We start from the raw sequence: 17,179 nt of genomic DNA, 5'->3' as shown, positions 1-17,179 counted from the left end.
TCCGCTGCCTCAACGAAGCTTCAAGGTCAACATGAATAAGAAGCAATAAATTCACTTCTTTGCAACAGCTTTCTGGGGTAAATGAATTTATCGACTGCTAGAATAACTTAAACCTGTTCCCATTTTAACACATCCTATTTGAAATATAAATCCCAGGATGAAAAGCAAAATTTTATGTGGTTGTCCTAAGTCCCTTTATGTGGTCTTGTGAAAAGTCACAAAAGAAGCTTTTAACACTGGACTTGGTTTACTCAGTGTTCCTAATGCAGGCAGACACTTTTCTCCCTGAAAGCAAGGAGGAGGAAATGTTTCTGTCTATTTTGTTCTTTGGGGTGTTTTCCAGAGCAAGCCCAGCTATCACCAGATGTTTGCACACACAAACCGTGGTAATGAGGAATATTCATTTACACATGCTGTATTTTAAGGGGGTGGCAGGGTGGTTGCCTGAGCCCTATCAGCAGTAATCAGAGATGGAGACACTGGGTTCCAAGTATGCACCTCTTTGTTTCATGACCCCGTAGATCCTCACCCTTCAAGGGAGAAAAAGTGTTTTGCGATTAATGATTTTCTTCTTTACAGAATGATGAAATTGAGCCTGCAGCATTTACTTATGAAAAGTTCTATGAACTGACACAAAAGATTTGTCCTCGGACAGATATAGAGGACCTTTTTAGAAAAATGTAAGTTCCATTTATGAGAAAATACCCTTTCAATGTTCTTTTAGGCTTTTAAAACATTTTTGTCACAATATTTTAATATAGTTTGTCGGTAGTATTGAGGGGTGTTTAGTCAGGGTTACATTTTTCACCCCTTAGATAATCGATGGAGGATTTCACTCTGAGCTTCAGGGAAGCTTTTACATACGTTAATGGCAGCACCTGGAACTCCCCCCCCCACCCTGCATTGGCTTTACTAACTACCTACAGTTTTAACCTGCTCCTTTAGGTATTAACCCATTATGTGAACTAACTAGAGTATTTGGAATGTTACTATGTTGTTGAAAAGTTCATTCATTCCAGTTATTTCAAATGGATGACTTACATGTTGTTTTTTGAAATTAACATCTTTCGATAATGCTAAAGGAGAAGAATTGCAGACAGTTCCTGTGAGCTAGAGGGAGTATTTTTCTTTCCTTTGCTGCTGCTGTTGTTGTATCTTACGAGCAGTCTTTGGCCATTTTAAGAATGCACCACTATTCAGGGTTAGAAAATAAGTTTAGAAGTTGTCATCAACAAATGTCAACATGTAAATCGTACCTACTGTAGCATCATATACCAAAACTTACTTTTTCTAATAAATTCCTTTTCAGCAATGGAGACAAAACTGATTATTTAACGGTAGACCAATTAGTGAGCTTTCTAAATGAAGTAAGCTTTTTCATACATTAACTCCATAAAGTCTGTGTGCAGTGGCTTGCCTCCTCCAGTGTCCCCATTGCATGCCCGCCTCATCTGCCGTCATCTGCTTTGCTTCTGACCTGCTGATCTTTTCATTATGGCTTTACCAGGTGCAAAAATCAGCTGCTGCCCTTGTGCGTTCATGTGCTTCCTACGTGTTGGCTTTGCACACTGCTTTTTGTTGGTTTCTTGCTGTGATTTATAGCTCTGGTTCTGTGTGTGCGTGTGAATTTTATAATATATTCATTTAATTAAATGTTTGTTTTTGCAAGATGATATTCAAGGTACTTTTTTTTTTCTATTGATCTCATTAAATAGGAAACGAATGGATTGAGTTTATGGCACTGTAGTTGGATTCTCCATTGCTAACTTTTTCTCATACCTATGCATGGACTGGAAAGCTTTGTTTTTGTTTTTTAATGGATTGCATGTAAGAAAAATATGTAGGTTCAAATAGAATATTTTGACAACAAGCAAAACACTTCAGTTCTTGGGTGAAAATATAGTATGTATCAGGTCAATTGGATTGCAAGTTAAATTTTTTCTTTTTATTTTTATAACAAGCTCAGAGCTCATTTTAGAATTTGATTCACTTAACAACCAAAACTGGTTGACAAAATTTGCTTAAGCACAAGAGAAAAATATTTTAGAACAAGTAAAGGTTAACAACATTTGTGACAGCTAAAATTAATTTTTTCCTCGACATAAACAAATACATGTTTTCTCTTCAGTGAAATTCATTAAAGCTCTTGTTAATCGAAAAAGGGAAATTCACTTTTTTCTTAATACATGAATAAGAAGACTTTAAGTGGAGGATAGACATTATATTTTTGTTTAAAAATAACTTACGTTAACTGTTGTGAGACAGAAAATGTTCGAAAAGAAACATCTTGCCAGTCATGAAGTGTATTTCCTTAAGAAAAACAATGGGCAGACCGTGTTATGCCAGTTTACAGAGACAAACCACATCTTTGCCAAAATAGTTCTCTTTTCTTTCCCTATAAGGACCCAGTGGCTCCCAGTTTACAGGGTTGCATTTTAGAAGCAAGAAAGAGAAGGTATTCCTTAAATCTGCATGGATGCCTCCGCTTTTAAATAATCCTTCAGGACAATACAGTGTTTATTTTACTTGAAAATATTTCAAGTTTTTCTGCTCTACTCGTTTTTAGTCATCCAAATACTGTGTTCATAATCTTTACCCAGATATTATCCACATTCTTATGCCTCAGTTGCTCAGAAGTTAAATTGCTTTGCTTTGTTTCCGTAGCCCCTTCTACCTCCCCCTGCATTTTTTTTAAATCATTTTATTTCCTTCAGCTTCTTCATCTAAAGTTTTGGTGAGATGGCAGGAGTCCTACTTCCTACTAAAAGAGGAGGCCATTTAGTGGAGGGGACAAAATCATCTGCAGTTTGCCATTTGCTTAAAAAAAGGCTCCCTGTGTACTCTGGTGTGACACTGGCCCCACAGCCCTCTATTAAACATAATGCAAGCCTTAGTGCTGCATTTCACTCTTCACATAAAGAAATGGTTTTGAAGCCTTGAGGACAGGTGCTGTGTTCGTGGGCTCTTATCTCATGTCTTTCTTTCATGGTTGTTTTTATTGGCCTACCCAATAATTAGTCCTGTAGTAATTGTTATTCTAAGACATAAAATTTAACCTTTCAGAAGTACAATGACCCAAATTTTCTTGCTCTGTCATTCAAATCTTTCTTAAAATACTTATTTGGTAAACTCTTATCTAGCACTATTGCTGTGGCCAAGAGTATTCTTTTTTTTTTTTTTTAATGCTTCCTTCTATTTGGCCTCTCAAACAATAGGAAGCACCTTGAATTTTTTGGTGTGACTGGTGGAATCAGTGTGATTCTAGGTTTCTTTACATCATAGAGACTAATAGCCCAAGAAAGTATACTGTCTTTATTCTTAAGCAAATATAGTGAATGTCTGCCCTGAATCTCCTCCTTTTTCTGTTTGAGTCAACTCAACCTGAAGATATTGACAAATATCTTAATGTCTCCTTGAAAAATTGTTGTCAAATCTAGAGAAAGTTCTGCCAGATCATTGCATCCCCCCTTTTGAGTCCTATCCTTGCTCCTCTTATCTCACCAAAATCAGAAGCACCGCTTGAGTAGAGTAACTTCAGAACCCATAATGAAAGGAGACAGAGAAAACTCACTCAAGAAGGGAACAGGTGTTGGAATGTAAGGGTCTATGACTCCAAAAGCTTAGCCCTACACATTTTTAAAATGCCTTGGCCACATAGTCTTGAAACTCAGAATTCAACATAGCACTTGAAGCCTTGGATCATGCAATAAGACAAGGAAAAATACACAAATCACATGAACACTGGAAAGGAGGATAAGGCTCTCCTGTCGTTATTGTCAGATAATTACCCTGAATCTAGCAAAAAGAATCAATCTTCGAATTAATAAAAGTTCAGCAAGGTACCTAGATAAATCTTAGACAACAACAAAAATCGATAGATACGCTATATACCAGCATTAATCAATTAGAATAGCCAATAAGGGGGAAAAAATCCCCTGTATACCAGCAAAAGTCATGCTGCCTACACTATGTTTGAGCTCATAAATCCCTTTACTCTCTAAATGAAATTTCCTGCTCAGTCTACTAATGTGTATCTCCAAGATGAGGGAAGGCAAGGAGAGGTGATTGGCCCTTAACTTCCTTGGTCATTGTGATGGGATTTGTAGCACCTCCTTCATGTCTGTGTACCATCAACACAAGTTTCGCCACAGATGTTTCCTGGTCCCATCCAATGGACTGAGAGAAACTGTCTTTTCAGTAGTAGCTTTAGACCTGCCTCCTCATCTGTTTTTCAGTGTCTCCTTGTTTGTTGCTCCCCAAAATGAGATCTCTGGACCAGCAGCATCAGCATCTCCTGGGAGCTTGTCAGAAATGCAGACTCTTGGGTCCCACCCCAGACCTGCTGAATCAGAACCTGCTTTGAACAATATCTCCAGATTATTCATGTGCCCGTTAAAGTTTGTGAAGCCCTTCCCTGGAGGAGTACCTGGAGTCATCCTTCGAATGCTTAGTACAAGTGGGAAGAAAACAAGGGCAGCGTATATATTCTGTTATTCTCCATAAAGAATTCCATCGTGGAAATCCACCCCTCGGATCTTAAGTTCTCCCTATCTAATGGACTTCTGAGGGAGGAGTTCTTCACCTTTATTATGAAAATATCAAAGTTAAGCCGAGCTGGTGAAAATGCTCATCATGAGCTGCCAGACAGTTAGATACCACTTGGTGGTGACGTCTCAGTGTTACAGTTGCCTGTATGTAGTGGGACTGATAAACAGCTCTGGCTGCAGTTAGTTTTGCCTCCCTTCCCCTATTTCTAATACGAAGCTGAAGTGATCTTAGTTGACTTTCATTCTCTATTCAGTTCTCACCAAGGGAATAACAAATAAGGGCCTGCAAAGTGGGAGATGCAGTCAAACAAGAAAGAAAAAAAAGATCTTAGATGCCACATTAAACATGTGTTAGCTTTTTTTCCTTGTTGCTGGCAATCTTCCCCCTGCATCACAGATATATCACATTTGGGCTAAATTTGATTTTTTTTTTTTTTTAATGTAAGAAAGGACCCAGGTTCTCTTTCCTCTTACAGTATCCTTACTCTTCAGTGCTCAGGCAAAGGGAGAGGGAAGTAAAGAGTCTTATGAGTCAGCCTACCATGGCCAATTATTCCTTTCTCTTCTTTTTATTTCCTTTGGGTATGATGTGTGTCAATAGCCAACTCCCCCAATGCTACTTGGAACAAAGCCAGTTTTATGCCTTTGCTCAGTGAGAGGAAAGCAAAATGATGGAGCCATGTCCATTATTTTCTCGTTCACTTGACACAGTTTTGTGACCTATTTTGGAAGCTTTTCACAATATTATTTTATAAAGCACTGGACGCAATGAGGCAAATATCCTTCCTGGGTATGTTGTTTCCTCAAATCCCGTGTGGAAACCAATAGCCACTCAGAATTGTGAATCTGAGAAGAGGCCAATGAAATTTCCCACGGGGTATTTGCCTCACCCTGTTTGTGTTGACGTGGAACTCTGTCACCTTATTACTTGGAAATGACCTTTCTTCTCATTTTTTTTTTTTCATGTAAAAATTGTAGTTTTGTGACTCTAAAATAAATCTTACCATTTGTTTCCTTGTCTTTGGATTATTCAGATTGCATCGGGCTGCCTTTTGAAAATGTGAAAATTTTAGGGAAGACAAAAGATCACATTATCTGGTGGAGCAGATGCAAGGCAAATGCAATTTCATGTGGTCTGCTTTTCATATTTATTTAAATAATGTGAATGTAGTTTTTGGACTAGGGGATTATGATACATCCGTCTCAGGACTTGGTTTTCCTGGCTCTTGCTTCTGATAGGCAGGAGGCTCTAATGAGTATCACGGTCTCTGACTAAATTTTAATGGGGTTTAATTGGGGGAGGCAGCTCAAACATTTAGCGTTTTGCTCTCCTTGCAGGCCCTAGGTGCTTTGTTGACTGACAAGCAAATACGTTAAAATGCCTACCTCTGTATGTTAGAGCACTGCCCTTTAAACTTGAGTGCATCAGAATCACCTGGAAGGCTTGTTAAAACACAGATTCCTGGGCCCCACCACAGAAAATCAGATTCATTTCCAATAAGCTGCCAGCTGGTGGTGATGATGCTGATGCTGCCAGAGCACACTTTGAGTAGCGCTGGGTTGGAATGCTCACATGTACAAAAGGCGCACGCAAGAATGCCTGAATTCCCTATCCTCCTTTTCCTTACTTTAGTCGTCTATCCATTTAACTGAATCCCTTCTTTCTCTCACTTTTAAATTCATATGGATTTGCCCCATCGTCTCCTGGAGCCCAGAATCTTACGAATGAGCATATCTATAAATCAAAAGACTTAAATTCCAGCAAGGGAAATAGATGGCCAATCATGAACATAACTTCATCGGTGTCTAAAAAGGACCTTTTTCACCTTGCATCCATCTTCTTCCTTGATATTGTTTACAGAGGTGGGAGAAGGAATGCACCTACAAAGAGTTTGTTTGTTTTTAAAACAATGCATTCTCACCATAGGGGACAGAGCTTGTCATTTCCTTAAGGGGCAGGCTCTGTGGTTGCATGACAGCCGATTTCCTAGCCAAGATGTTGCATGCCTTCACTTGCCTGGCATTCCATGGTCCACTTCACAATTTCTCCTTCTCTCAGTATCCCATAGCTATTGTTCTTTACGATTCCAAGGCCTGTTATTAATATCATAAATAAGTTTCTGCTGTGTCATATGCATGGATGTGCCGTTGTGAGCTATAATTTCTTCTTAGATTACACCAGAAGCATGCTTCATTGGGATAAATTGGAAAAAAAAAAAAAAAATGTTGCGTCCTTATGCATTAACAACCCTAACTTGGTGGCAGGGGTACCAGGGGGGAGATAAGAACCAGAAAAGACTAGGCCACTATCTCTTAAGAAAGGACACTAAGTGTTCATTGGCCAAAGGCATTCATGCTGTGACACCCACCTTTCAAATTATCATTCCAAAGCAAATGGGGGAAGGACAATCCATATGAACTTTTAACAGTTGTTTCTCAAGTGCCTTTTCAACAGTGTTTTTCAAAAGTCTGTGCATATATTTGGGTAAAGAGTTGGCAACGTCCTAATTTAATGGCCAGTTTCGGTTTGCATCTGCTTATTTGCCATTATTCCATCGAAATTTGCTTTTATCTTATTTTTTTGATGGATGACCAGGGACATACTATATTGTCCTGTAATCCACAATGAGCAATAAAGAAGTTTAATGGTCCCATTGCCTCAGATCTCCCTCTCTCTCTGTCTCCTCTCATTCTGTTTCTCTCCTCTCTTGTCTCTCTCTCTCTCTCTCTCTCTCTCTCTCTCTCTCTCACACACACACACACACACACACACACACACACACACGATTGTAGTTTAGTTAGTAAATGATACTTTTCACCATGGCTTTAAGTCAGGCCAGTAGAAATGCAGGAACAGCCTTGTTCTTGGTTCCTCTTATGGTACCCAGTTTACTAGGATGCTGACTTGAAAAGGACGACATCACTGCCCTCCCAAGTGCCTTAGCCATTCGGGTGTTCCCTGCCCAGAGAATTTCCTCAGGGCAAATGCAGTTAGATTTGAGAATGGAAGAGACATCTCTGAATTACTGGTACTTAAATATAAATTTTTTGTTATAGGTCGTAGATAACCTTGCACTGATAAATTTTCATAGTTATTATAATTGGTCCACTTTTTAAAATATTTGCTCAGGAAAATGAAGTTTTCAGAGTGCCCAAGAAATCCTTTATTGATGCAGAAAGGTATAATGGAAATAAAATTATGTCTGCCTGTCTGGTCATCAGTTTTGTTTTGTTTTTTGTTTTTTGTTTTCTTTTTTTGGTGTAGTTATTGCTTTTTTTCTTCTTTTGGCATTTAAATTAATACAATATCTATTTGAAATATTTGGGAGTCTTTTTTTTTTTTCTTTTGATTTTTCTTTTTTAAAGATTTAAACTCATATTTTATGGACATTTGTGCCAAATGTCTTTTTACCTGTGATATGGAAACTAGAGAACAATATAATTGGCTTGTACACCATATTATTTATCCTTCAACTTTTGAAGGAAAAAAATATATTCTGCTTTTTATCCTCTCTGGTTCAGTGAGAGGAACCAATGAAGTACACCCAAATTTGGACTCTTTGAATTGTGTTTTAGGGAGAAAGACACGAAGACAGTGACTATAAACATGATATTCTAGAATTATCTTGTTTTAGAAAGTATATACTTTAATAATATGTAATACCTCAAGGGTGAGAAATGTCAACCTAAATGGAGTTATTTTCTAATCATAGCATCAACGAGATCCTCGACTGAATGAAATTTTATTCCCATTTTATGATGCTAAAAGAGCAATGCAGATCATTGAGATGTATGAGCCTGACGAAGACTTGAAGAGAAAAGGTAATAGAAAGAAAAAGAATTTTTTTTCTTAAGAAAGGGCAAGAAAATATGTAACTTTTAAAGTCTTTGGACTTTTAGGTAAGGGTATTTTTCAAAGCTTTGGGCCTCTCCAGAGCCAAGGACTGATAACCAACTAATTTTTCTTTCCAGTTCTAAGTTAGTATAAATTTTACCCTAGATCAAAATTCATCCATGCTGCCTAGGGTATAATGTTAAAGTTATTGCATTGTTAAACACATGATAGTGACATTTCCACCATGTACTTTCTTATCTTAGATCTTTAGTATGGTGTGATGCTTAAAATGTGAAAATGCAATCTTTGAAAAGAATTGCATGGTGTATAAAAATTCGCACGTTTTTCTCTCTCGTTTTGATATGCCAAATAAATTTAATACATATTCGATGCGTCCTCCCATCTGCTATTTGACCTCTGGTAATGGAAGATAAATGCAGTTGGTTCGAACTTAAATATTGTCAGGAATTGATTTAGCAAATTGTTGAGGTTCTTGGATCTTTGTTCCTCTCGGTGACACTTTGGAAACAATATGTTACCCATTCAAATATTTGTCTAAAGAAGGGTTCGGAGAGGAAACATAAAATTGGTCCCATAGCAGTGGCATACACCTCCAGGGGATTGGAGAGATGATTAAGTGTCTTCAGATGCTGGAGGACCCCCAAGGTAGAGCCTCCGGCTGCCTGCCTCAGTAGAGAGTGAAAGGAGATTGAGGTCCAGTTCTCTGTCCCGTGTGCACACGAGTCTCGTGGTCTTGGTTTCCTTGTCCTCTTTAGAATAGGGATTCTCTTTTCATTGTATCTCATGCCAGTGAATATAGCTGAAAGGTTTATCCATTCTTTGGATCTGCATAGAACATGTTTATACCCATGTCTGGCTCACAGCACCTCATTACCCCACCCCAGAGCCCACCAGAGTTTTCCCTTGGTTCTAGAGGAGCTATTACACTTTCTGCTTGGGCTCAGTTTCCCTGCTTTTAAGATGGTGGGTTTCATACAGTCACTCAACCGGTATTTCTCTCCCCTTCCTTTATTCCATAAAGTTTGTGGAGGACTGAGTGCATGCCAAGCACTGTACTAGATGCCAAGGATTAAAAATTGAGTAAGAAATGTCCCCTGCCTTGAAGGCAGTTGTAATATGTTGAAGGAAAAAGACATGTGAATGATCAAATACTTAGCAGTGTGATAGACATTATGATAGAGGAGTGTCTTAAGTTATTTCTGAAGTCCTTCCAAGTCTTAAAAGGCTATGAAATGGCCACCAGCACCTCTGAAGAATGTAGCTGTATCATTTCACAAATGACAGAAATTTTAAAGTCCATCATTATCAAGTATGGGTGAGAATGTGGTACAGAAGGCATTCTTATAAACTTCTGGTGGGAGCATAAATTGGGACAACCAAGTCGGTGAGTGTTTTGGCAATCACTAATAAAGTGGGAAACATGCCTCTCAAACAGACCAGCATTTCCATTTCTCGGTATATACCCTGAAGACTCTCTCATACATTTCTCAACTCTGAATGTCAGAGTGGTTCATAGCTGAGTCCTCAGACTTCTGCTTCATCCCGTCTATCCTTACTCTTTAGGTGAGTTCAACCAGTCTGGTGGCTTGAAGTTTCTTCTATATGCATATAACTTTCAAATTAAATTCTCCAGCCCCACCCTGTCACTAAAACTCCAGACCAGTACTAGATGTCTCCATTTGGGTATCTAATAGGCTATGCACGTACAACATGTTTTGATTCTTCTAGGCCTTCCCCCAAGATATTTCTTTCACAGCCTAGAAAATGGGCACCATTATTCTCTGAGGTTTTTCAAGCCCAAACCCTTTTAATCACCCTTGATTTCTTTCATTATTTCACATCTCACCTGAACCATTATCACAATCTACAAGTTCCATGCTCAAAATAAGTCCTGAATGAGTCAGTTCTCATCATCGCCATCGCCACCCTTACCAGACCATGCAAGTCTACGTCATCTCTCCATGGACAATACAAGTTGACTTCTAACTGGTGTTCTCCTTTCTACTCAGGGCCCTTACCTTGGTGTTCCACACAGCAGCCAGAGAAAACCTTTTAATACTAAATACAGTCCTGTTGTTCCACTCCTCAGAACTCTCCAAAGGCTTTCCTACACTCTGTAGAGTAAAATCCACAGCCCGCAGTGAGGACTAAAGCCTACTGGATGTTGCCCTTGTCTACCTCTCCAACCACATTTCCAGCTACTTTTCCCCCTCAGTTATCCCTCGTCTTGCTGACCTTGAACATACTTGGCGTACGCATTCCTGTGTCAAGGTCTTGGCACTGGCACTGGCTGTTCCTGCTGCCTGTAATGGGGTTCCCCCACGTGGGTATGGGGCTTGCTCCCCATGCATGAATGTGACATCTTCAGCAGGACGTTTGCTAGCCACAGCATCTAAGCAGCATCCTGGTCATTGTTTTTTACCTTCTTTCTGTGCCTTCATTTACTATCTAGCACTTACCTGACATTATATTATACTTAATTATTTGTTAGTTTGTTTTTCACCCATGATAACATGAATTTGATGAAGGCAGACTTTGTCTGTTTCTTCCACCACTGTATCTACCCCAGTGCCTCAAAAATCCCTTGCCCTTTGACTCAGTGAATGTGCTCAAGGAGATAGGTGCATGCATTTTTATTTCAGTACTTTTTATTATAACTGGAAATGACTTAAATGTTCCTCAACAAAATAATGAATAATAAACTATGCTATTCATATATGGACTACTATACATTTAGTAAAAAATAAATTAACAACTGCATCTATCAACTGGGCAAGTTTCAAGAAAGTATAGAGCAAGAATAGCAAGCTGCAAAGGCACATAGACATTCAAAACAGTCTATTGTTTGGACAAATAAATGCATACATAGTAGTACCATAAATGCATATATAGTAATGCCAAAAAACCAAGGTGGTGGTTGTCTGTATGGGAGTAGGAAGAGGGAAGGGAATGGAATTGAGTGGAGTGCATGGGGTGTTTCAACTGTGTCTGTATGTATCCTTCTTAAAAATGCAATGCAAATAAGCCAAAATGTTAAGATCTGACAAAGCTGTGTTGCAGCTATCATCAATACTTGTTTGTGAGCTTGAAGTTGTTCATAACTCGTAAAATGCTTAAATAAAAGCAAAAAGCTGAGATTGTTGATTGCCACAGAAGATGATTCAGAAATATCGATGGCCTCCCCTGCAGTGACTATGTGGGCCTGCCCCATGTCAGAGAAGTGTGACTAAAGTGCACACCAGCTCTTCAGACCATGCTTCAACTACCATTGCACACTTTTGTCACCACTCCCCATTGTTTCTTAAATAAAATAGAAAAATTGAGTTGTTTAAATCTAAAGAGGCCACCTTCTAGACAAGGAAACTCCAAGAAAAATCCCTTGTCAGTGTGGGTGAGAAAAAGAATACCTTACAGTTGTGTGTTTTTCATTTTTGAAAGAACAGCTCTCATATGCATTCCCATTTACCGTTCTTGACAGTGCTGGAAAGTGGGTGGTTCCACATTTTTCCACTTTTGACAGAAGAGGAATACCCTGGGGTATTCAGTGAGTGAGTGGCAGAGCCAGCACTAGGTACAGGACCCCTTAGCCCCTTGTCACCACAGTGCCTGGAGTAAAAGGGTACCCAGAGGTGAAGAGTTCCTGAATTTAGGGAGCTGTGTACTTTCTTTTTTCTGTTTAATTTTATTGTGCTAAGATATACATAACTTAAAGGTTGCCATTTTAACCATTTTTAAGTGCATAATTTAGTGGCATTAATTACATTTGTAAGCGCCATTACCATCATCCATTCCCAAAACTTTTTCATCATCCCAAAGAGAAGCTTTTACCTTTTAAGCAGTAACTCCCTTTTCCCCTCTGCATGCAGCCTTTAGTAACTTCTTATCTACTTTGTCTCTATGAATTTGCTTATTCTAGATATTTCATGTAAGTGGAATTTGACCCTTTGTGTCTGTCTGCTTTCACTTAGCACAGTGTTTTCAAGATTCATCCATGTTGTAACAAGATCCAGACTTCATTGCTTTTTTTTGGCTGAGTAATATTGCCTCATATGGATAGACTATATTTTGCTTATCCATTCTTCTGTTGGTGGACACTTGGGTTGCTTCCACCTTTTGGCTCTTGTGAATCATGCTCTGAATGTTGGTATACAAGCGTCTGAGTCCCTGCTTTCAATTCTTTGGGATATATACCTAGGAATAGGATTGCTGGGTCATCTATATAACTATATTTTTTATGTTTAATTTCTTTAAGAACCACCTAACTCGTTTCCACTGAGGCTGCACCATTTTACCTTCCCTACAGCAATGTGCAAGGGTTCCAGTTTCACCACATTGACCTCACCAATACCTCTTATATTCTGTTTGTTGATAATAGCCATCCTAGTGGGTGTGAAGTGGTATCTCATTGTGGCTTTGATTTGCACTAGGGAAGTATGTGTTCCTATATCATGGATATGAAAGCAGGACACCACCTATTTGCAGAATACGTTACCTATAATGTGTAATCTGCTATATTACTCAGCAACCCCAAGTTCTGAAAGATGAAGGTTGTTGGGAAAAGAGACTGTGAAGAAATTTTTACTCTTATTGTTTAAGATTCCTTGATTTCCATTAATAAAATCTGAGATTTGTATCTTTAGAGCCACAAGTTCTAAGATATTCTCTTTTCTCCCCCTAGGCCTCATATCAAGTGATGGGTTTTGCAGATATCTGATGTCAGATGAAAATGCCCCTGTCTTCCTAGATCGCTTAGAACTTTACCAAGAAATGGACCATCCTTTGGCTCACTACTTCATCAGCTCTTCCCATAACACCTATCTCACCGGCCGACAGTTTGGTGGGAAATCTTCAGTAGAAATGTACAGACAGATTCTCCTAGCTGGGTGCAGGTTGGAAACTCAAGATGACTGTTTGTTTTTGTACATAACACCTTTGATTTAATTTATCTTTCTCTGAAAAATAGTGATTAGACATTTGTGCTTTTCTTTAATGGGTTGATTGTCATTTAGTCTTGAGAAGAGAACAATATTTGTTCCAGAAAGGTATCGAGTCCTCCTGTGGGTCAAAAGATATTTTTACTGTAAATTGCCAATAGGCCCCCAAAATTGCAAAAAAATAAAACATGCGTATTTTAAGAAGTCACACATAGTTTTCTACTGGTCACAGACCAGTAGGGTATTTCTAGTAGTTTCATTTGCAAGTGTTGAAAGTTTTAAAATTTTGTTCCCGAAGAAAAAAAAATCACTGAAAATGATTTTCCTTTTAGAGAAATAGGCAAATATTTGAATTTAAAGTATGGCAAAAATGTTTGAAGTGAAAATCAAGGAATGTAGTTAAATTATGATTTTTTCTTGGTTATCCACAGCCAATACTTTATTTTTTTAATTCGCTACTGTTTTGTATATAGATGTACTTGAAAACAAACTATGCTGAATGCTTTGGTATGAATCATTAAAACTATGAGAACTATGAGAACATTTTCCAAGATGGCCAAAGTAACATTATCCCACCTAACAAAATTTAAAAATTATTTTTTATCATCATCTAAAACTCAGCCCATATTCAGATTTTCCCAGTTGTCCCCAAATTGTGCTTCACTGCATTTTTGTCACAACTGGGATTTCATCCAGAACTACAGTTTATGTCGCTTAACGTCTTTTTGTCTTGGACAGTCCTGTTTTGATGACACCCACCTGATGGAGAGTATAATAATAGTTTTACCCTATATGCCCTGCAAAATGACCCTGTTAATTCATTCCATTTTCTGCTTCTGTAAGAAAGTGAATTACTTTGATGTCTTTTCATTTGTGCACATGCTATTTTATTGCAAGGTTGCAATATTGTGATCTCGCTTTGTTCCTAGATGTGTTGAACTTGACTGTTGGGATGGGAAAGGCGAAGATCAAGAACCGATAATAACTCATGGAAAAGCTATGTGTACAGACATCCTGTTTAAAGTAAGTTTTAAAATTACACAGCCACAGCTTCTTCCAAATGATTGTGAAAATGCAGAAAATATGGAGAGAAGGAAACATTGTTCATTTTCTCAAGCATTTTACCTTCATATTCCTTTATTCCAGCTTTGAGGAGAAAGTCAAGAAAAAGATTTTCTCCAGTTAAGATCCCTTCATGCTGCTTTTCCTGCTGTCAGTTGGTGACTGTGCTATAAAATGAGTTTTCTCTGGTAGAGTCTTCCTGGTTCTACTTACCTTAAAAATGGTCTTTCGTTTTCTTATGTACTTACTTAGTTACTTTGTATTATTCCTGAAAGACTTCAAGGTGGCCTAAAAAGATAAATAAAATACAAAAAATAAAATAGATTATGAATAGTTCTACAGGGTAAGAAAATAGGATAATCTTGCCAACAGTGAGGTTAGAGTGTATGAATGCTTTCCAAGAAGTCCTGTAAACTGGTAAACCATACCACAAATCAGGCTTCAAGCTTTGTAGAATTCAGTGCAAGGAGAGAAATATGATTCATGGGATCCATAAAGTCCAAATAGAGCACATGATCCAAAGAAACACAGCTAGTCCCAGTACAGAGACCAGAAAAAAGTTACCTTCCAAGGATCCTCAGAGAGAGGAATCAACAGTTTTACAAACAGGCATCTTAGTAATGGCCTTTTGGTGACGTCATTGTATGATTTCCAGGCTGGTTTCTAAAAGCATTATATGACCCAATGATACCCTGCCAAAGCATAAGTTTTTTTTTTTGTTTGTTTGTTTTTTTTAAATTCAGTTTTATTGAAACATACTCACATACCATACAATCATCCATGGTATACAATGAACTGTTCACAGTACGATCATATTGTTATGCATTCATCACCACAATCTATTTCTGAACATTTTCCTTACATCAGAAAGACTCAGAATAGGAATAAAAAATAAAAGTAAAAAAGAACAACCAAACCATCCCCCCATCCCACCCTATTTGTCATTTAGTTTTTATCCCCATTTTTCTAGTCATCCATCCATACACTAGATAAAGGGAGTGTGATCCACAAGGTTTTCACAACCACACTGTCACCCCTTGTAATCTACATTATTATATGATCGTCTTCAGGAGTCCAGACTGCTGGGTTGGAGTTTGGTAGTTTCAGGTATTTACTTCTAGCTATTCCAATACATTAAAACCTAAGAGGTGTTATCTGTATAGTGCATAAGAATATCCACCAGAGTGACCTCTTGACTCCATTTGAAATCTCTCAGCCACTGAAACTATGTCGTCTCATTTTGCATCCCCCTTTTGGTCAAGAAGATACTCTCAGTCCCACGATGCCGGGTCCACATTCATCCCCAGGAGTCATATCCTGCATTGCCAGGGAGATTTACACCCCTGGGAGTCGGGTCCCACATAGGAGGGAGGGCAGTGAGTTCACCTGTGGAGGTGGCTCAGTTAGAGAGAGAGAGGGCCACATGTGAGCAACAAAAGGGTACTCAGGGGGAGACTCTTAGGCACAATTATATGCAAGTTTAGCCTCTCCTTTGCAGTAACGAGCTTCGTAAGGGCAAGTCCCACGATCGAGGGCTCAGCACATCAAACCGCCAGTCCCAATGTTTGTGACAACATCTACACCAGTCCAGGTGAGGATGTCCAACACATCCACACCTTCCCCCAGATCCTCAGGGCTGGGGAGGGGGGTGCTGTAAATATATTTGTTATTCTCTCCCAAAATTACTTTGGGATGTGTCACTATTTCACTCTAACCAATACTAACCTACCATATCTCACTTCCTATTCAAAGTTCCGTGTAATTGTGGTGTTTGAACAAACCGACTGTAGAGTTACACTGTTTAGAAAATATAGATCCTGCACCAAATAGACATCTCTTCCCTTGGTCTCACATGGAAGTTGAAGTTTTAAAACACAGTCAGTTTCGACCTTTACCCTTTGGCCCAGTTTGCCCTAGTCTTAACCAGATCTGCTTCATTCACATCACTAATTGAAGTCTGGGCTCTTTTTCAGCTTTTTTTTAACAGATGCTGTATGCACTAATACTGACATTCTTATCTGCTGAGCTCTAGCTCTGAGTTTCAGGTGTCTCAGAGATACTCATTGTTCCAGAGACCAATGAGGTTATACACTAAGGGATCAGCATCTCAAAATTTAGAGATAGGCATTACAATTCAGGAATAGAGTTGACTGCTGTAATAGCTTACAATCTAGGGACCATTACAATAATCATGTCCACGTTAGGCTATGTTCTAAGATTCATTTCTGAGTTTACACATTGTAGATAGTCCATATTGGTGAGGCATTATACTGTTTGCCTTTATTTCTGGCGTACTTCACTCAAATACTGTGTACAGGATCCATTCACCTCGTTGTGTGTCTCACAGCTTCTCTCCTTCTCGTAGTTGCTCAATGTTCCATTGTATGCATACGCCACAGTTCACCATTCTGTTCCTCAGTCTATGTACCCTTAGGTCACCTCCACCCATTGCAAATCATGATTACTCTTTCCATGAACAACAGTTTGCAAATGTCCATTCATGTCTCTGCTCTCAGATCTTCAAATGACATACCCCATAATGAGGTTGCAGGACCTTATGGTCCCCACATACTTCACTTTTTGTGGAACCACCACACTGACCTTCAGAAAGGCTACACCATTCTACCTGCTCAACAACAGTAGATAGGTACATCCCTCTCACCATGTTTTCTCCAACACTTTTACTCCTATATATATTTTTTCCTACAATTTTATAGTTATATTCACATGCTGTACATTTATCCACAGTGTACAATCAGTTGTTCATGGTATCATCATAA

General features: G+C 38.6%; 1 protein-coding gene across 8 annotated transcripts in view; it reads left to right on the top strand.

Moving 5' to 3' along the window:
- The window catches only part of PLCB4 (phospholipase C beta 4), a 488,707-nt gene that overhangs the window by 394,371 nt on the left and 77,157 nt on the right, over window positions 1-17,179 (top strand). For all 8 annotated transcript variants that reach the window (XM_037811318.1, XM_037811320.1, XM_037811319.1 and 5 more), the window contains 5 exons: window positions 580-680; window positions 1,310-1,367; window positions 8,261-8,369; window positions 13,082-13,292; window positions 14,267-14,360. In XM_037811318.1, coding sequence (XP_037667246.1) covers window positions 580-680; window positions 1,310-1,367; window positions 8,261-8,369; window positions 13,082-13,292; window positions 14,267-14,360 — 573 coding nt within the window. The remainder of the gene's footprint in view (window positions 1-579; window positions 681-1,309; window positions 1,368-8,260; window positions 8,370-13,081; window positions 13,293-14,266; window positions 14,361-17,179) is intronic.

This window comes from Choloepus didactylus, chromosome 19, assembly GCF_015220235.1.
Source record: "Choloepus didactylus isolate mChoDid1 chromosome 19, mChoDid1.pri, whole genome shotgun sequence".
Lineage (NCBI taxonomy): Eukaryota > Metazoa > Chordata > Mammalia > Pilosa > Megalonychidae > Choloepus > Choloepus didactylus.
Note: the sequence above shows the minus strand (reverse complement) of the source record. Positions and strands in the feature narration are given on the sequence as shown.